This window comes from Parasteatoda tepidariorum, chromosome 7, assembly GCF_982258835.1.
Source record: "Parasteatoda tepidariorum strain Cologne lab strain chromosome 7, Ptep-v5.0, whole genome shotgun sequence".
Lineage (NCBI taxonomy): Eukaryota > Metazoa > Arthropoda > Arachnida > Araneae > Theridiidae > Parasteatoda > Parasteatoda tepidariorum.
In genome coordinates this window covers 106,312,750-106,334,522 of record NC_141761.1, presented here as the reverse complement: position 1 = coordinate 106,334,522, position 21,773 = coordinate 106,312,750, and the positions used below count along the sequence as shown (strand labels likewise).

The following is a 21,773-nucleotide window of genomic DNA, read 5'->3' as shown; positions in this document are numbered from 1 at the left end:
GGCCACCCTGAGTTAACTATTAATAAGAGGGATAGATATTAATATTAAATTTCTTTTGAAGAGTTTATCTTTCAATAATGTTTTGTAATTATTTCAATGCCAAATAATTATCTTATAACAATTGATTACAATGAAATAAAAAATTACCTTATATTGTTTATACAAAAAAATGTTTTAAAAGAGACAGTACGTCTAGTTAAAAACTCATGCCATATAAAAACTAATTTAAAAAGGAATTAACATTTAATAGTAAAAAAGTAACGATTATGAACTATTGGCTGAATATCAATTTCTGGTAATCAATAAATACATCAGTATTAATCAACACTACGCAAAAGCCATGTACAAAACTGAAAAGCATATACCAACACAATGAAAACAGATTAAAATATTTTTATTTTATTACAACTGGAAAATGCTCTTTGTACAGGGGTGAAAAAAAGTAAAGAATCAATAATCAGTTCTGAATAACACCACAAAATAACACACTTAACTAAAAGACAATTAATAAAGCTGAAATAATAACAATTTTTATTTTAACCAGAAATATACTTATTGCCAAATTAGCAATTTTTTTTAATAATTAAGAAACCACCATTCTTTAAAAAAAAAAAAAAAAATCTGAAATAAATGATATAGCCTTAATATTCACCTGGATAAAATGGTAGAATAAATATCTTATGAATAGTAAAAAATTTAAGATGATAATATTATTTAGTTCTACATTTCGATACAAACAAAACCAGGAGTTCAAAAATATCCCCTAGTGGAATAAGCATCGATAAATTGGTGTGCTTCCAGGCATTTGTTTATGATTACTTTATTGAAATTATTATCTCTTTGTACATCATTTTTTTGGTGTTTTTGTACATTTGTTTTTTTTTTTTAAAAAAAAGTTTGGTTATTTTTTTAATTGAAACCAAATAATTTTTGAGATTTTAGAACTTGCTGTAAAGTTAAAAAGTTTAACCATATTCTCAAAAAAAAAAAAAAAAAAAGCAATACAACATTTTCTTCAAGCTTTTAAGATCACTATTAACATTATATGAAACAAATATTTTATTAAACAGTGTTTTTAACACAAGTGTTTTCTTGAGCATGACATTTCTAAATAGTGAAATAAATACCACAAAATGCATCTTGCAATGCACGATCGCAAGCAAACTCTGCGAGGAAACCGCCAGCTTTTTCCTGTTCAGACGCATTGCGTACATGCATCGTGAACCCCTCATTCTTTAATGTATTGGGAGAAAATATATCCGGTCCTGCTATATCTAACTTAAAATCTTTGTAAATATACATATTTTGATTGTTTTGTTTAGGCACTGGTAAAAACACTTGTTGAGTTTTCATGCCAGTTGAAAAAGGGTTTGTCTTTTTTAACTTTGGTTTGAGCTCTAAAGCTGCTTTCTCTGAATGGGTAGCAAGTATATCTTTGGCTGATTTATTAGAAAACATGAGATCATCTATCAAAGCTTCTTTGTTTCTCCTCTTCTGTTTCTCTAATTCCAGTTCTTCCTTTATAGCTTGGAGCTTCCTGTTTTCAGCTGCTTCCTTTTCAGACTCCAGCAAACATTCCAATTCCTCTTCTTCTTTACTCAGCTTTCCTTTGTTTTTCTGTATTTGTGTCTTATTTTCTTTCTTATACTGCTCTATTTTTCGTCTTGTAGCTTCGATATTTACATCATTTGCCAGATTGAATATAATTGTCTCAACATCTTCGAGATAGTTGTTGTAGTCTAATAAGGAGGAAAAATCTTCTTCTTTCCTGTTAAAGTCTTTCATGACACGCCTGCGAATGTCCAATTCCTTTTCCACAGAAGAGTCCTCAAATATCTGAACTCGAAAGTTGTTCCGCCTCAGGGCTATGTTGCACTGAGGACACGCTGCTGAGCCCTTAACGAACAATAATTCCACACAGTTTTCGCAAAGAGCATGGCCACATATGTTGACCATCAATTTGAGGTTTGGATTTCTGTACTTTGTAGTCTTGCACCTTGGGCACTCTATATCCTCCATGTTTTTTCTTTTAAAATCTTTTAAGTAAAGCTAAAAAAGAAAGAAACAGAGAAATAAAAAATTAAGCATAAAATATATTCTTATATCAAAATTTAATCTAAGATGCCTGGGACATCTTAGATTTCAGGTTAGCTTAACGGACTTTAATATCCTGTATTAAAATAGATAATGTAAAAAAAAATTTACTTTTTTGAACTGAATTTTGTTTCAAATATGAACTATCACTTATTAGTTATCGTTTAACAATCCTGTTGGGGAATTTTAGTTTCTTCCAGTGTCTTTGAAGAGTTAGGTTTCTTTCAGACCAAGTGCTAACCCAGTTTAGGTCTATCATGAAATAGCGGCAAAAAATTTTTTTTTTAAGCAGACAGTAAAAGGTACAACAATTATTGATATTAATAATTTTCTTGAATAGAATTGAAACTAACCTACATATTAAGTAAATGCATTAGATTTGATGTCACCACATATGCAGAAATTCTTAATTGTTAGATCCTTGTAATGTTATTTTTAACATGCTTATATTAAACATTAATTAACTTTAAAGAACAAAAAGAAGCAGATTTTCCTGAATTTATTTTTAACACAATAAAACAAATAATCCATTCAAACTTTAAGCATATAAATTAACAAAATCTGGACAATATTTTATAAAATTTTCATTAAAATATTTTTAAAATTTAGCTGTTGAGAACAAATTTTAGGTAATCCCTCATAATATCAACAAATAATCCATTCAAATTTTAAATATATAAATTAATAAAATTTGGAGAATATTTTATAAAATTTTCATTCAAAGATTTTTAAAATTTAGCTGTTAAGAACAAATTTTAGGTAAACATATCCTTGCAGGAGACTTGATTAACAAATACTGAGAATCAATAAAAGAACTTATACTTTGAGGTCAGACAATTATTGGTGAACACTTTAATTTTACTTAATCTAAAAAAATCTCTCTACATTGTAACATAAAAGGAATAAAATTAATATTTAGATTGATAATAATTAACAACCCATAGTTCTTACTTGTATTATGAATCAAATAGTTATAAGATAGTTCCTTCAGTATTAAGATTACAATTAGAAAAACTGATTAATAGTTTCAATAATTTTGGTAACCTTTTTTTGCCTGATATATAATATAAATAATAATTATAGTAGTACAATAATGCAAGTATTGTGCATGATTTAGTATATTATAAAATGTCCCCCATTAAAAAAAAAACTTTCCCCAGGTGACGAATTTCAACAGTTTTTGACACTTTTCGACGCAACATGTCAATGTCAAAAACCAGTTTCCGGGGTTAAAGTCCCCCTGCCATCAGGCTAACTGTGATAGATTTATGTTCTCTCAATACTTGATCTAGGACAGGGATGACGAACCAATGGCACGAGGCACAATATTTTGGGCACGCCACCGATCACAATTGTTATTACACAAATGTTATTACACTATGAAGCATATGAAACAATTAAATTAAAATTCACAAAAACAAACAAAATAATAAACAATTATTAATAAAAAAATTAACAATTAATGCTAAAAAACAATTAATAACCATAAAAAAACAAGCTAGCAAAAAAAAAAATTAACAGTCCTGCTTAAACTAACATCTTACAACCTAATACGTATAAGTTATTTGTCATCTAATTTGCAACAACAGAAGTCACACTGATGTTACTTTAAGTTGTTTTAAGACATGGCAAAATGTATTTTTTTTCAATGTAAATAAAGAGTTTTGATTTGATAGTATTTAGTATTATTATTTTTCCAATAATCACGAAGTCAAAATTATTTGACGGTACGTCTATGACCTCATTAAACAATTTTTTAGAAAAAATGGCACGTTGGTGTATAAAGGTTAGCCACCCCTGATCTAGGAGTTCCTTTGTCTTTCTGGATTTGATTCAAAATTATAAGGCTATTGAGAATGAAGTTTGAAGATGAAGTTTTTAAGAAGAAATGAGAATGAATTTTTTATGAAGAAAAAAACAGAGATAAAACATCTTTTTCAAATGTGTATTAACTAACTACAGATATTAACTATAAGACTATAGCGATGATTCTTATTATTCATCCAAAACCAAGTATGCGAATTTCTATCTTAAATTAAAGCTCTGTTAAATAAATATGTTGTATTAAAATAATTCAATTTCTTTATCTGGAATGTTTTCATAGTATACATTTTTAGCAATTGAAGGGGAGATTTCACTATCGTGATCTGTGGCTTCACCTACCTAATATTTCTTGGCAACTTTCGGGCATTGGCACGCGATAAATTTTTAAAAAAAACATCATAGAAAGGAACCAACTTGTAGCCACCCCCAGACAAACATCTACATGTTTTTTTTTTTAAATTTGCAAGTTTAAAATCTATTTGGCACCAGGCCCGGACTGGGATCTAAAATCGGCCCGGGCATTTTAGAGATATCGGCCCTCTACTTCACATAAACACCGCATGCGCGAAGCGTACGCGGCTCCTAATGTATCATTTTTAGGCATTTTTTACTTATAAACTCTCATGAACGTAAGTTAATTTATCGAAGTAAGAAAGTAGATAAAAATTGCTGAATAATCCTTTGTAGAATACATTTCAGTTTAAAATACATGGTTCTTATGAGGAAACATAGTTGATAAAATCAAAAAGAAGGTGAAAGATGAAGAGTAAATAAAAATATTTATTATACTACACATACATGAATCATTTATATAAAGAATTTTTTAAAAATAGATTTAATGCTTCTTCAAAAGTCATTAAATTAAAATTCAATTTAACTTTTGAAGAGGCTCACTATTTTCTGCCTCTTAATCGATTATGTCGTCGCTATCTAATTTCATTAATTGATCTTTTTCTATTGCCATTACCATGAGAGCATTCAAATTATCCGAAGATAAAGTACTCCTTATTCGATTTTTAATTACTTTTAATGTGGAGAATGATCTTTCACAAGCCACTTGACTTTTTGGCAATATTAGTAAAAATTTTAATGCTAGACTAATTAAATTGTAAGAATTGGTCAATAAATTGAATCTCTGTAACATCTTGTAGCAACAAATAACAAAATTTTTGCACGCACTGCGTGTCTCACATTTTAAACTTACTTCTTCTGTTTCCAAAGTAAAGTCGTTATTATCTTAATTTGAATGATCTTCTGTGATTATTTTATAATCTTCTAATTCTGAATTTTTCAGTTTTTCCCAATGCAGGGGTGTTTGTGGGACCCCAAAAAATCCCCTGAAACTTTTACAGACTTACTACCGACATTTTGGAGTTTCGAGAAGGGGGGGGGGAGAGAAATGAAAAATTACAATTATGAAGTATTGAATGACCTAATTATAAAAGTTCAATAAATTACTTTTCTTGCAAAATTAATAACCATAAATTTTCAAACATATAAACTACTACATTTTACGTAAATATTTTAAATTACCTGAATTCTTTAAAAAAAATTATCTAATTTCTGCTGCTTTTTTTAATTTTCTGATGTTTGTGGGCTTGTCTTTCTTTTGTGGTGAACTTCATAATTCCAGGAAGGTTGACTTTTATTTTCCTCATTTACAGTTGTAGAAATTTCCTCGAGAAGCAGTTTGCTTTTCTGCTAATGTAGAAGGTTTCTCAGAGACTTTTATAGGTGACTCATCTGAAATACATGTTTTTAAGTCCTCTTGATATGTTTTCCGGAATTTCCGGGTATCAAAGTTCAAAATCCCCGGAATTCCGGGGTTTCCCCGGAGCACAAACACCCCAGCCAATGTAAAGCTAAATTTCTTAGTTCAATCCGCAAATTTTCCCCTATAGCTGTTTCATCAAATTTTAGCAAGAGTTTGCTTAGCTCATTTAGTTCGCCAGATTGAAGCTTGTTAAAGCGTTTTTCGGGGAAACGTTTCGGATTTAAATAGATAGGAAAAATCGGCGTACAATTTTCCATTTGCCGGAAATCGGCGTTCCATTGACGCTACAACTGTGCTGAAAATAATGTTATGGACGTTTATCTTAAATGCAGTGGTTTCATCATCAAAAACTGTTTCATTCGACGCTGTCTCACCAGGCATCAATTTTCTTTTCTTCAATCTTTTTTACGGAAACTTTGTTTGAATTTCAGTTTCTTCAAGTTCCTTATTTGAGCGAATAATGAAATCATCTGTAACTTTTTGTACGCATTCAAAATCTCTCACTATTTTTTTTAGTTCTGAACACGTTCGTGATACCATTCCAAAAGCTTTTAAGATGTCTAAACCAGAGATTTGCAAATAATGTGAGAGCGGTGTAGTTAATTAAAATATTCTTGAGAATATTTTGGCGGTGATTGCTGTTTCATATTTGCAAAATGATTCTAAAAATATTTTTGCCATTGCACGGATATCTGGCTTGAAATTTGAATTTTGTTGTATAGTTTCTAAACTTGTAATCAAAGTGACATATGACGGCTTAATAGTTGAATCTGAGTTTGAAAATTAACCAAAAATTTTCTTTAATGCACAATCTTTGGACCACCAATGCATTTCTCCAATAGTTGCGAGCTTTTTTTTATTTCCGTGCTCGTTACTTTGTTCCCAGATGTTCATGTGTTGGTATGATTCACGGAAAAATACTGCGACGCTATTCAGTAGGCAGAAAAGCGACGCCCTTTCAATTAGTGCCTTCGTGGTATCTCATAAAACTAAATTTAAGACATGTTTATAACACCAAACATGAATTTGACCAGAGGACTCTTTGGAAAGCCATGAAAGAAAATCCTTTATATTTACCTTGCATATTTACAGCCTCGTCAGTTGATTTACCGATGCACTTTGTTATATCTATATTACAAGACTTTGAAACTGAATCCACTAAGGAAAACACATTCTGTCCGGTTGAAGATTTACACTCCACAACAGCGAGAAGTCTTTCATATACACGATATTTCATATAATTTTTAAATAGAAATCTATATCTTATTTGCCATCATTGGAGAGAGTTTTTGAAAAGAAATAACTTTTACTTAAAATATTTGTTAATATCTCCTACTATTTTTAAGATAATAGATAAGAAAAGATACATATTAAATAGATTTTGACATATTCACTAAAAAAAATTTTTTTACGTCATAATGTCTTTTACCTTCATTAAAACACATTTGTGCTTTTCTTCCCATGTTTTATAAAAATTGAAGCGATTTTGATAATTTAAGAATTATTTTTTATAAAAATGATAAATTGGAGTAAATAATCAGAATTTTTTTCGTATCTATTATCTTGAGAACAGTAAGAGATCAGGGTTGGCAGGTTTTTGACATGTGACAGTTTTTGACAGTTTAAACCATGGTTTAAACCGTCACGTCAAAAACCTCACTGTCAAAAATGTCGAAAATGTCAAAAACCTATATTCATATGTGAAATTTAATTAATACATAAAATTTTTATATTTTTTAAAGGATAGTGTTTCTAAATATGTTCTAGAAAAAATAAATTTTAAATTTTGAAGAAACACTTATATTTTGAATAGCAACCAAAATCTTGTACTTTTGAAAACTCACATCTTTTGTAATATTATGTATATTCATTTTCATGTGTCATTAAAAATCTGCAGTGATATTATTAAGAAATTTATTTATAACCAAATTTAGTGTATAGTATAGATTATACTAAAAATTAAACATTTTTAAAGATAAACATTAGCAGTTTTGTACATTAGACATCTTCTTTTAAAGAAAAATCTTTTTAATATTCTTTTAAATCTTCTTAATAATCTTTTTAACATAAGACAATACAAATTTAAGTGCTTTCTGTTAAATACACAGAGTAGTTAGTGTCGATTTACAGTATATTCAGCCTATTCATTTACTATGCTGAAAATTTAGTTTATCCAAATGCTTGTGAATTTCATTTTGCTGAATACGATATAGTTTTGTTGAATATCTAAATATTCAGCTGTTGAATAATTACTTCTTGCTTTCAAGATATGCATTATTTGTATTCTTAATACAAGTGGAGAAAAAAAAATTAAGAGATAAAAATTGTTTTAAAATGATAAGTGTAATAATTATAAATAAATATAATAAACAATATGAATTATATTTATCATTATTCATAAATATAACTACTTTTAAATTCAAATTAACATACTATATAATAAAGATATTCGGTATAACATTAAAAAAAAAAGTTTTATATACTTGTATCAAGTTTGTATTTATAGAACATAACTTGTAAGTTCCTTATAAATATTAGTTATATGTTCCTTATATGTCAAAAATGCATAGTAATAAACTTTTAATTTTCTTAAGTATCAAAAAGAAGAAAAAATTTTTAAATAAAAATATTCAAACAATTTTTGTGCAAAATTTTTCTGCACATGCATTTGAATATAAATTTCTGAGATTTTAAATCTGTTATTTTACCTTAATTTTAATTAAAAAATATTTTAAAACCTGCTGATTACCTATAGTATAATTAAATTTCAATATAATGCATGGCAACTGTTGGTAGTTTTGAAGTTTATATATTTTCTTGTCAAACTTCAGTTTTTGACATTTTTGACGGGTTTTTGACGGTTTAAACCAGTATTATACCCTTGTCATGTCAAAAACCACTTTTTGACGTCAAAAACCCAACCCTGTAAGAGATATTAAAAAAATTGCAAGTAAAAGTTACTTTTTTTCGAAAACCCTCTCCAATGATGCCAAATAAGATATTTGAAAGTTTTACAGCGGCCTAGGCCAATAGGCCCATACGCCAAATACAATGCCAAATAAGATATAGGTTTCCTTTTGAAAAATCAAAACTGCATTCAAATTCCGGTACTTCCGGGAATTAACAATATCACTATTGAATTCCTTGGTGTCGATTTAGTTATTAGATTCTTCATTTCAAATCAATTATTTGCTCCATTCTCGAAAAAAATGGGTGGCAAGCATGATCTGAATTACCCTGTACATTATAACATTATTATTACTACATATATCATGTATATGTTATTGAATATTATTATTATTTGCACAATATTATTTGAAATTCATGCAATGTATAAAAAAAAAATTTGTGCTGCTGGCTCAGTCCAACCGGCCCTCAGGCCAGACCGGCCCACCGGGCAATTGCCCGGTCTGCCTACTGGCCAGTCCGGGCCTGTTTGGCACCTTAGTGATTCTAGTTGGAGCTACAGATCACAATATGGAAATATCTCCCAATTGAAATTCCTAATCATGAATATTTTGGCAGTCAGAGTTTTCCCAAAGACATGTTAAGAATTCTAATATTTCGATTTGGTACATTTTAATTAGCCAGCGCTGCGAAAAGTCACCAAAACAGGCAGACCTACGACAACCTTTTCTTTATTTTTCTTAAGCCCACAGAAATTAAATAAGATAAAAAATATTAAATAAAATAACAAATATTAAATAAAATGAAAATATATATATAATGAATGAATGAAAAAATAATATGTATGAATAAAACAATAAAGTTGAATTTCCTTTCGAAAGTACCTCCCATTCTCATTTATGATATGTTAAACAACATTATCACATATGATACTCATATGTTTTGTTAAACTAGTATAGACAGAAATGTCAATCACCTGATAGCAAGAGAAAAAATAACTATTTTACAACGAATCACAATTGCGCAATTCTTAGCTTACATAATTCTTATTTTCATACTAAATAAACTAATAATAGAAATAGTATATTTTCAATCAAGTTGCGACCCTTTTATTAAAAAAACCAGAGACAAAACTTAGTCCAAAACAAAGAACTACAAAATGAAGTAGAACTCATCAGGAGTATGTGAAATTTTAATTGATTGATTGATTCATAGCTATCAATGGTGTCCGGTTACCTATTTCTGTGGAAACGAATAACCAAATGCTATAAAGTTAATCAATCATCAAGGGGTCTCTCTGGTTGAGCGGTATCTCAAATGCAGAGGTAGCGGGTTCGAAGTGTTATCTTGCTTTTATTTGACAAAGGCTTATAAGCCTAAATTGAACACACATCTGAAAATTGTCAATCAATCATCAATCAGTTAGACGTGTGCCAGTGGACATAAGTGTCAGTGTTATGGTTTGTAATTAAAGGAAAATAGAAAGTTCTTTTAACTTAAAGGAAAATGCCTAAAATTTTGTTTATTTAGTTTTGCCTATATAGAAAGTTTATTATAATGGTTTTTTCTTTATATAATTTATTTGAAGCTACCTTACTTTGTGTTAATGCCATCGCTGTACTTCATGAAGAACGATTTTTGGCCAAAGGTATAAATAAACGTTTGTCTCATTTCAGTTCGTTATGGTATTAAAAATAAGCTAGGTTAAAAAGGAAATTAATGGCTCTTTAATCTTTTTTATAATTATTTTCAAGGGGTTTCAGAGTTTTCGTTATCAAAAGCGATTATTATTTTATACTAAGACGGTGTTTTACTACAAACACATTATCTTTGGGCTATAAAAATTATTTAATTTGTAAATAATTTTCTTTTATTAAATTATTGTTATATACATGTGAATATTTCATATGTATTGTGAATATTTTAGTAAAACTATGTTATCCTATGACTATAATTAAAGATGTTAATCTACAACTGGGTTCTCTTTTGGTGACTTATTTGGCGTTGGGATTCGTATCATGAGAATATTTCCCTCTCTTGATCTGTGTAAGAATAATTGCAAAGTCTTGCGAACTTCCGAGCAGCTGCCTGCGAGAAACTAAAAAAAACATCATAGAAAAGGGCCTACTTGAAAGATATAACTTGTAGTCACACCCCGCAAAACACCTACATATTTTTTAAAAAGAAATTGCAAATTTGATATCTATTTGGCGCTTGTAGTTGGGACAGATTAAAATACAGAAATATTTCTTCAACTACAATCTCTAAGGTGCTAAATAGATTTTAAACTTGCTATTTCTATTTATGCATACCATAAATTATTTTTGATTCCAAATATTTTTGATATTGGTCATTAATTATTGGACTTATGAGTACACTTATATGGCAAATGAATAGTTCTTGTATAAAGTAATTTTAAAAAAATTGTGAAATATGAATAAATAATTTTATGTTTGTATAGTTGGATGGGGTAGAGACCAAAGCAGAGGATTTGGTGAAGAGCCTGGTGTCAAAGGCCAGTTGATGAATTTAATACATTCAGTTCGTACCGTAATGAGAAGTATGTAATTTTTAATCATTTAGTTATAGAATTATTTATTATGTTATATATTTTCAGATTTACTTTTATAAGCCTGTTAATCTAACTTTCTGCATTCGGTACGTTTCCGTTAGCCAGACGCAAATGTCGCCATTTGAGAACCAAACTCGAGCCAAGTGAATGACAAAACGGTCAATGGAATAAAAGTCAAAAACATTCAATATAAATAAATACTTATTAATAGTAAGCTAAAAAAGTTCAACTTTAAACAAATATTAATGAATTGTAAGCAAAACAGCCGGGTGCAAATGTAGCCAATTGTAAACTAAATGCGAGCTAAATTGCCAAATGAATGACAAAACAGTCAATGGAATGAAAGTCGAAAACATTCAACTATAAGCAAATATTTTTTAATAGTAAGCTAAACAAATTCAACTATAAACAAATATTTTTTAATAGTAAGCTAAACAAATTCAACTATAAACAAATATTAATAAATTGTAAACAAAACAGCCGGACGCAAATGTCTCCAATTGTGAACTAAACGCGAGCCAAGTCGGCAAGCGAATGACAAAACAGTCAACGAAATAAAAGTCGAAAACGTCCAACTATAAACAAATATTTATTAATAGTAATCGAAACTAGCTCAACTATAAACAAATATTAATGAATTGTAAACAAAACAGCTTTTACCTAAAGCAAAACAGCTTTGCATAATTTTTTAAAGCATAAATTAAGATGGAAGAAAGAAAGGAAAGCATGCTTTGTTTTGAATGAATTCAGAGAATAGAGCTCATGGCCCCAAACTAACATTCTCTATATAGTTTAAAGAAATTTGGCGGAATTCTACATTATTTGGCGATGTTTCGCTTGCGCCCGACTAGCGGAAAAGTACTCTGCATTCTTCTATTTTAATAAAAGATTGTTCATAAAACAAGCAGATACAGTCGAATCCTGCTTTAGTCAATTCCTAGGGATCGAAGCAATCTCTACGCAGTAACAAAAATTTGCTATATATCGATATTATGAACTTCAACTGTAACCAAAATTATTTTGTTATGTTGGAATTTTTCGCATAAAAATATAATAAATATTACATTTGATTACAGTTTTGATCTATTTGTACTCTACATGCAGAAAATATATCAATATTTTAAAAGCTCACAAAAGTTGCTTATTTTCACCTTCGTTAAATTGGATTACGAATTTCGTAATATCGATATTTTTAATCCATTGTTTCTATGGAGATTCATTTCAGGGATTCGGAAAATAATTGTTGCATTGAAATTTTCACTATTTCAGATTTCGCTAAAATAGGATTTGTCTGTATTATTATATATTCACACCAGGGTTAGCATTTTGTCCCAAAGAAAGTTATTCAGTTGAATGAAATCTGAAAAAACTGGATGTATTGGAAGAAACTAAAAATGACCATTAAAATTTTTTTTAGCAATAAGTATGAAAGCTTAAATTAACAAAAATTTATCTGATTGAGCATTCATATTTAACGTGATTATGTAAGCTATTAGTAATAATAAACTCAATATGCCACTTGTAGTTGTGTATGTGCACAGTAAGACTAAAAGCTCCTATTCTGTATCATATGTCTCACTTGAATATCTGTACTAATAGGAAAATTATATTAAATTGTCTGCAGCTACATCTAGAATTATGTATTAATATCAAACTGTTTTATATATTCTTTTTTATCAAAAACATATTTTTTGAAGGTTAAATAACTATCCTTGTAGATAGTTATTGTAGATTATTTAATTGTCTCCTATATCTTTGAAAATATTCTAAAAACAATTTACGGTGTTAAACTTCGTTATTAGGGTACCCTTCCCATAAACGGACAACTCTCATAAACAGAAAATTTTTTTCTGTCCGCTTAGGTTTCACGTTTGTATTTAAAGTTATTTTCCACATCACTATGTAAATTATTCATATGAAATGCCGCTACGTTCCATCTCTTGGGGTGAGGATTTCAAAATGTTAACAAAATTACCAAAAATTTATGAAGCTTCAGTTTTTAATTGTCTACCACTCTATAAAATATTCTGGAAAATATGCATTTGTTGGCAGCCCTGACCTTAAATGTTTGAGTAAAAGATGACATTGAGGAGTAGATTATGTGTCTGCCTACTATTTCATATAATTCTAGTGTAAGTCTTATTAATCTTTATAGAGCTACTCATTTAGTCTTATTAGTATTTAAAATGTTACTATGCACTATAAAGACTAATACTTATTTACAAAATCTATGCTGAAATTAATCAGTTTTTAATCAGCTAAATTGTTTTTTTTCTTCTTTTCAGTTCCATTAATATTCCTGAATGCTTTGATTATTATATTCAAGCTAGTTCTAGGATGATTTGAATGTTTTACTCATTTTGTCAATAAAGTTTTATGTGAAACACATTCATATGTGTTTTATTTCTTTATAAAGACTTTTGTGATATTTGTGTGTTGGCTTAAATGTCATGATAATGGTTACTTGTCAGGTAATCGGAACTTCATTACAGGGACTGTGGAACCTGGGGGGTGGGGGGCTTTAGCCCTCTCACATTTTATAAATGAAGGTACACAGCCCCTTTAAAAATTAAGAAATCTAAAAAAAAATGAAATAGACTTTCTAAAAAATGTCTCAAATAAATAAAAACGCACTGATTAATTTTAAGCAAGCTTTAACATTTCCTCGGGGAAAACTGTTATTAAATCATCAGGTACTCCTACCCACGCAGAAAAAATATACATCCTTATTGCTGACCGATGGAAAAAGTTGGTTTCAAATGTCACAGTGAACATAATTTTTAAAAAAATAAAACAGTGTAAAAAAAGAGTGATAAATAATTTACAGGTAAGTAATTAATTTTAAAACAATTCAAACCATGAAGTTAGAATTGCAAGGCAACTTTGAATTTTTTATTGCTATCTTGTGAGGTTCAGATAATTCGGACAAATACTAAATAACCCCGTAGCAGAATGTTAGAGTTCTTGCAGAAGAATTTTTCCTTTGTTAAGTAAATAATTTTTGCTTCCTTTTCTGCAGAAATGTTCGAAAAAAAATTTTCCCTTCAAAATTATGTTCAAAACATGCCCAACTCGTGCAGCGGAGGGTAAAGAAATGGTCTTGATTTTCTCATTTGAGAATAAAGAATAATGAAGTAAAAAAATTTGGCTTTCTTTTCTGCTGAAAGTTGCGTTTTTTATATTCATATACATAATTTTAATCTATAATGCACATGGAAATTTTAGTTTACGCATTTGAGTCTTCCCTTTATCGCTTACAACTCGCACCAATTCCGTTGAAAATGTTTTGTTAATATTTTTCGGCAATTGCTGCAAATTTTAACTTTTTTTTAACGTTTCGATGTTTTTCATTACTTAATTATCATTGATATTCTTGATATTAATATGAAATTCCGATATTGGCACGCGGAGTTTGAATCGCAGATTCAAGAAATCACTCATAGACGTACTTGTTTTGCGCCAATATCCTCGTTCATCCTTGCAGTTTTTCAATCGACAGTTATTGCTGCGAATTTTCACAATTTAAAAAAAAAATCACATTGTTTTATGCAATTTTATTACACGTGAAACTCAAATTACTTATTTTATTGCTAGGGCACTAACGTTTATATAAAAATTATCATTTTTCACCAACTTGACTAAATGGATCGTGGTATATGACAATTAAGTCATATAATATTATTTTAGTCATATTATTGAAAATTTTTTGTTCTTATTTAGGCAACTTATTTTCATGCATTAGGCTACTAAAAGCAACTAATTTTTTTTCTGTGGTAACCCTGGTATATATATATATCAGGGTGCAATTATTCAACAAAAAATAAGCACTTTTCAAGCACTAAAATAATATTCTTAAGCACTTTAAAGAAAAAAAAATCACAATTAGGTAGGATTGGAAAGTTTTTGACAATCTGATTTTAACCGTTATGTCAAAAAAAAAAAAAAAAACCTTTCGGCATTGTTTTTAACAATTGTAAAAATTTTTGAATCATATAAATCGAATGGTGTTTTAATACGCTACGGGCTGACGATACACCGAAATAGATTGTGGTTGAATTAATTGTGAAAATGTTGAATAGAACAATTTCTTTCTGCATAATTTGTAGTGAAAACCAACATGGTAAAGGAAAAATCTCATTTTGGAAAAGGGAAAATTAAGCACTTTTTAAAAATACACAATGAAAAAAGCCCCTTTAAGGGCTTTTGAAAATCGAAAATAAGCATCTTTAAGCACTTTTTAAAAACGCTACGCACTCTGGAATATGTATGCGGACTATGATAAACTTTCTACAAACACAAAATCTCAAGTAAAAAACTTTCTTCACGCATTAATTAACTCTTGTAACTATTCTTTCACCACCACCTCATTTTAGTGCAATTTGTTTGAAAATTTTTCATTTCTGTAGAACTCTATATTGATTCATACTACAGAGATGATTTTGGTAAATAACCAAAAGAGTTGAAAAAATGTTACGTGCAAAAATACCTGAAGTTTGAGCAAAAGAAAAAATTGTACACAGAAAGCATTTATCCGCAGAATGTTATCAAAGTTTTAATAAAAATATCGATGCGAGTATTGGTTCTTAAATAACTTTAAACTAATACACAATAAAATTAAATCTTTATTAAGTAAAACATTCATATTTTTCATAAATAAATATAAAAATTACATTTGCAATAAAATCTTTTTACATATAGAATTAAAATATATTTGAATTATATATAATGTTATATACACATCCATCAGGTCATAAAATGTTCTTTAATTTGAAGCAGCAACAGGAAGTTTTCCCCTTCGAGCACATTTTGGGCAAGGACCTTCCCAACGAAGGTAACAATCTCTTAATGAAAATAAAAAAGAAAGGAACAATGTAATTATGATAAGCTAAGTATGCAATTTTTTACAACAGAATGCTGTAAGAATTTTTACACTGTTCTGATCAGAGTTGGTTTTTTTTTTTTTTTTAATAAGTAAATATTTTCAGTTTGAATATTGACAAATGAAAACTCACTCATATTTTTTTTATAATTTTGAGTTTAATTGCTAATTGGAATTCGTATACTTGACCATTTTTAAATGTTTCCGTAAGATTTTGACATGCATACCTATGTAAAACCTTTTAAATGCATACCTTTTAAAAATGCCCAAAATAAAATAGACCATCACTAATTTCATGTTCTGTTAGTTTTTAAAATTAGTTAAAGCTGTAATTATTTAATAAATTAAAAGTTTCTCAAACTTTTATACAAAACAACTTTCATACATTTCCTCAAAACAAGTCAACATAATTCTTTCTTTTAAAAAAAAAGTTTTTTAAGGTAAAAGAAAAAATAATATGTTCCAGCTGATTTTTTCACATTATGCAGGGGTGATTGTATCCCAGAATTTCGGGTTTTTCGTATTATCCTTTTGGATCCAAAAATTAGTAGCAGGGCATATAATTTTTCTTGGAATATCGCGGAATTCCGCCTTTCCCAAGACTGTTGATTCTCAGCTAATCAAAAACTTATAATTCGACGAAATTTTCAAAGAATTTCTCAATCTAAAATTTTGCTAATTCGCGCTACCGAGACACTTACTTACACGTGATTTTTCTGCGAATAGGCCAATTTATTTTTTTGGTTTGGCAGAATTTTGCCATTTTGAATATTCAAAACTGCGCTGGAATCCGCTAATATCGTGATTCAAATTCACGTGGTTTGAATAGCAAACATCGATTTTCGTATTTACTTACTTTAAAAGTTACACGCTGCGATTCATATTCACATGGTTTAAAAATCGTACTTCACGATACTTATTCACGCAATTTTAAAATAATATATTCACAAGATTTTAACATTCAATTTCGCGATTTCATATTCACACGATTTTAAAAAACAAATCTTGCGATTCCTGTAAAAACTAAGATTAGTTACTACTATAAGGATGTGACAGTGACTTGATTCTATTCATCACTGATGGGCAATTTAATTATAAATCATGTTAAAAAAAATTATATTAAGTACAAAACATGTATGGTATATAAATTGATATCTTGATATTGATTTTTTGCACATAAAATGTTCAGGGTTTTTCACTTTGTGTCACAATCACCCCAGATTATTTTAATTAATATAATCTATGTTATAAGAGTATGCATTTATTTAATTCTAGACAACAGAAACAGGAATTAAATTTTATAAATACATATAAAATAATTTTTCGATATAACAAAATTCCTATTTACTCGAAGAATAAAAATGTTGAAAACGATACCAACATTACTGTCTATTTAACTGTTTAATAAATAATAAAAAATGTGCATAAGAATTTCTTTTAATTTTGTGTATTTGTTTTAATTCTTTAGTTTTAGTGAAACAAAAACGTCTAGCTTAATGATACTCGCTGAAATTATTTGACTAAATTACATTAAGTGAAATTTTAAGTATAAGCACATAGATTGTAGCGATGATAGACAAGTATATTTCAACGAACTAGATTGGTGAAAGTGTTGCTTTGTTTTCGGCGATACCGAATGATTAACCTGAAATTTTTTTCATCTATTTATATAAACAAAATTCCTGACAATTTCAGATTTTTCTATTTCTTCCTGGCCCGTGTGAGCCTTGTTAGAGAACTCCTACACTCTCCTGTATGTTTATCAACCAAGTTTCAACAGTTCTCAATTGAAAAATCACACAAAAATGAACTATCAACTTTTTATAATATTTAATGTACCCTATTAACAAATCTGAAAAAAAAAATATTATAAATTATTGATACATATAGTAATACTTACTGGTGGAAAACAGATGAACAGCTGCAACATATATCAGTTCGAGGATCAAAAGGAAATATTACATCTTCAGATTTGCATAGCTCACAAATAAATCCTTTACCTCTACATCCCTGAAATATAACAAACTTAAGGTTAACCCAATTTAGGCCAAGCATAGAAATTTTTAAAAAAATGTAGTACTATTTTTATTAAATATGCTTAAATTACATTCATTAAGACAAAAAAAGTTTCATGCATAAAAAATAATACTTAATTGAGTAAATAAAATGGTGCATATACACACTATTAGCCAAATCAATGAATAAATCATTTAGTTAAACATTAAGTTTTTTATGTCATTTGTTTTATTTTATTTACAGAACTTGCAACTTTAATCCATAATAAAACATATGATTAATCCCAAGTGGAATAATTACACATTTTGAAAAAGTCCAATTTGTCAATAACCGTTTCAAGTTTAAGAAACTAACACATTGAAAAATTTTCAACATAAATTATTTACTATGATTGAGTTACTAATATTTAATTAATATTTTAAAATAACAGATAGAAAAATAAAATTAGTAAAAAAATATACGTCACAGTGTTTTGTTGTTTTCTTCAAAAAATTTGATTTTTCAAGTCTTTGAAAAAAGTTTAGCAAAACATCATGACTTTTTGTGGAAAGCATTTATCTACAAGTCTGAAGGTAAGGTTACATGAAGTCAAGTATTTATTTTTTTCTAATGGGTCTATTTTTCATTGACATCAGAATTCCTACTCTCATATCGTTAACCAGTGTGCACTTGCGGTTGAGCCATGGCGGTAGAGTAGTATTGCCCATGTCATACAACCACAAACCTGTTTATAGGGCAGGTTACAATCACACACAAGAAAGGACATAAAACATAGAGAGAGACAGAAAGTTACATCCATGCCTATGGTGGGATTCGAACCCACAACCACTGTTCCCATAGTTCAGTACAGTAACCACTAGACCAGTGATTGGCCTTTTTAAATAATATAATGAAGAAAATGTTAAACATTTATTGCTGTATTAGAGGACAGGATTTATAAAGCGCAAAAAATTTTTTTAGTATAGTTAAATGGTAGAATCACAAAGAACAATTTCCAGTTAATCAAAGTTTTTTCATTTGTATTTGGTCAGTCACTTAATAAAATGATTCAGTAAAAGGAAGAGTTTGGATAACAAATCTAAGTTTAATAAATCATACTTTTACAATGATTTATTTGATTAAAATTCAAACAAAAGCTTTTAATATTTAAGTAACTTAACAAATATATCTATAAAAATTAAAAGTGTTCTTTTGCTCATTAAACATGCAACAAGACAAATAATGAAAATATAACAAAATATTACTGATATAAAATAAAACTAATACAGGTATAGTTGCTAGCAATTATGCAGAATGATTTGAGAATTTGTATTTTTTCTATAAATGAGAAATTCTTAAGCTCACACTTATTTCTAGTAATAAAAAATAAAAATAAAAACATTTTTTAAAAGCTGTTCTTTTTATCAAGATATTTATAATTCATAAATCTTCAATTTCTAAATTAAAAAATTGTTGTTACATTGTTCTTATGTCTGTCAAAGAGTAATATTTTATTCTCCTTCACAAAACAACTGTAAAAAATACTCTTAAGGAGACACATAAGGTCTTGTATTTAAAAATATTAAATAGATAAAAATAATTAATATGATAACTATAATAAAAGAAGAATACCATTACTTGGCACTACAGAGTGATAAAAGTTGAATAAATATTTTCTGCATTTGTTACACTAATGCAGAAATATGATCATGACTTATATTTGAATTAATAATAGGATGAATCAAATAAAAGAAAAATCACACACTTATGAGTGATGTGAGTAAATAAGTAAATAATAGAAATATAAAATGAACTTTTTTCTGTATTTAATATGCATTAAAATAGAAACATAATGATGTGAATTAATAACAATAAATAAAATAAAAGAATATTATTATGATCTGTCACAGAAAAATTTAAGCAATAAGATGTAGGCTGAACTTTTCAGCATTTATTATATTAATTAGAAATATGACGATGAATTAATAATAAGCTAAATAAAATAAATAAAGAATGTTATCACCTGGTACTGAAAATTAAATGTAATAAGATGTAAGATATAGAAAGATGTTAGGAACAAATGTTGAATGAGCTTTCTCTGCATTTATTATATTAATGTAGAAATATTATGATGACATTATTTATAAATGAATAAACAATATAATGAATTAAAAAAAAGAAGAATATTATTATCTGTCACTGGTATTCATTCTATATTTATTATATTAATGTAGAAATATTATGATGACATTATTTATAGATGAATAAACAATATAATGAATTGAAAAAAGAATATTATTATCTCTCACTGGAGAGTGGTATTCCTTCTATATTTATTATATTAATGTAGAAATATAATGATGACATTTATAAATGAATAAACAATATAATGAATTAAAAAAAGAAAAATATTATTATCTGTCACTGGAGAGTGGTGTTCATTCAACATAATAATAAATGTTGAATGAAGTTTACCAATGTTAATTAGAAATAAGATGATGAATAAAATAATACTACCTGGCAACGAAGAGTGATGTGAGCAATAAATGTAGAATGAACTTTTTCTAAATATGTAAATAAATGCCCAGATGATGCATCTATTAAATCTTGAAGGCTGTAAATGTCAGAATTTTCTACAAAATGTTGACGATCTTTTAATTGGAGGAGTAATTTTTCTTCTAAGGCTGCGTGGCAAGTAAGGAAATATTTCTTCATGACCAGAATATCTTGACGTAATTTCTGCAAGATACACAAACATTTTGATAAAATAAGGCTCAAAGAGCTTATCAAGGAACAACTGCATGCAAGGCTTGAAAAAAAATCAGTGTTTTAATGGGTGATATTTCTCTGAGAGAGAAAGGTAGCTTAAAGATAGTGAAAGAATTTTATTACTAAATCTATACCAGCATTAATATTGGCAGATATATTAAACATAAAATTCATATTAAAAAGCTAACAAAAAAAATTTAATCATATTAAGCATCATATTCATATAATTTTTAATTAGATAAGAACTAGACAAAAAAAATTCTCAATAAATTAATTTTATTTAAACTCTGTCATATAGACATTCAAAAATATTTTTAGGTTTATAGCTACATAAAGGCTGGTCTTTCAGAAAACACCAAATACTCTTCCTAACTTCTAGTTAGCACTTCTTTTTTACCCTTTAGTTTTGGCCATTATCTGTGGACACAAAATGAGATGGTTTTAAACATTTGCAATTAGAAAAGTAACACAGAGCTTAAGCTCGGCAGCTATTGAATGCATGCTTTCTACATGTTGACTTGCTCGGTCCAAACTGATAGACAATTTTGGATTCAAAAGGTCTTTTAAAGTTTATAGACATTTAAAGAGTGAATAAGCACCGGAAGTGACTATTACAGAACTTAAATTAACTAAATATGGCATTTATTTTATTTTTCCTTAGCTGGTACATCATTAATTAGAGAATGTAAATGACAGATTTTTAATAGGATGTTGATGTATATTCTGTGATATCATTGAGAATAAAATATTCTGGTAAAATACAGTGTGTTCCATTTCTGCTATGTTAAAATATTTTTTAAAATTTAATATATTTCCAGACAGTGAAAATTCAAAAATATAGTTAAAATTTTTAGATCAACAACTTTTTAGAAAGTAATCAAAATTATTAGCTTGAAAACGGAAGAATAATTTGAGAGAAATATTCAAAAATGCATAAATCATAATAATTTAATAGTTGT

At 28.1% G+C, this 21,773-nt stretch overlaps 3 protein-coding genes across 5 annotated transcripts in view; 1 reads left to right on the top strand and 2 right to left on the bottom strand.

Annotated features, from left to right (window-relative positions):
• Window positions 1-377: 377 nt before the first annotated feature.
• Mat1 (CDK-activating kinase assembly factor) lies at window positions 378-9,805 on the bottom strand. 2 transcript variants are annotated; one of them, XM_016073215.4, is made up of 2 exons: window positions 9,576-9,805; window positions 378-2,049 (listed from the first exon to the last, which is right to left on the bottom strand). In XM_016073215.4, exon 2 carries the CDS (start codon window positions 2,017-2,019, stop codon window positions 1,108-1,110), a length of 912 nt encoding a protein of 303 aa, XP_015928701.3. In that variant the 5' UTR covers window positions 2,020-2,049; window positions 9,576-9,805; the 3' UTR covers window positions 378-1,107. The 2 variants fall into 2 exon arrangements, with proteins under 2 accessions (XP_015928701.3, XP_042909272.2); XM_043053338.3 differs by having other exon boundaries at window positions 9,639-9,789.
• A 197-nt stretch (window positions 9,806-10,002) lies between these two features.
• Window positions 10,003-13,551, top strand: LOC107455592 (immediate early response 3-interacting protein 1). The gene is made up of 3 exons (XM_016073217.4): window positions 10,003-10,247; window positions 11,061-11,159; window positions 13,457-13,551. The coding sequence occupies exons 1-3, from the start codon at window positions 10,157-10,159 to the stop codon at window positions 13,510-13,512; spliced, it is 246 nt and encodes an 81-aa protein (XP_015928703.1). The 5' UTR covers window positions 10,003-10,156; the 3' UTR covers window positions 13,513-13,551.
• A 2,224-nt stretch (window positions 13,552-15,775) lies between these two features.
• Window positions 15,776-21,773, bottom strand: part of DEF8 (differentially expressed in FDCP 8 homolog) — a 30,475-nt gene continuing 24,477 nt past the window's right edge. For both annotated transcript variants that reach the window (XM_087168439.1, XM_043053336.3), the window contains 3 exons: window positions 20,563-20,784; window positions 17,951-18,060; window positions 15,776-16,012 (listed from right to left, as the gene is read on the bottom strand). In XM_087168439.1, the coding sequence (XP_087024565.1) occupies window positions 15,934-16,012; window positions 17,951-18,060; window positions 20,563-20,784 (411 nt within the window). In that variant the 3' untranslated portion in view covers window positions 15,776-15,933. The remainder of the gene's footprint in view (window positions 16,013-17,950; window positions 18,061-20,562; window positions 20,785-21,773) is intronic.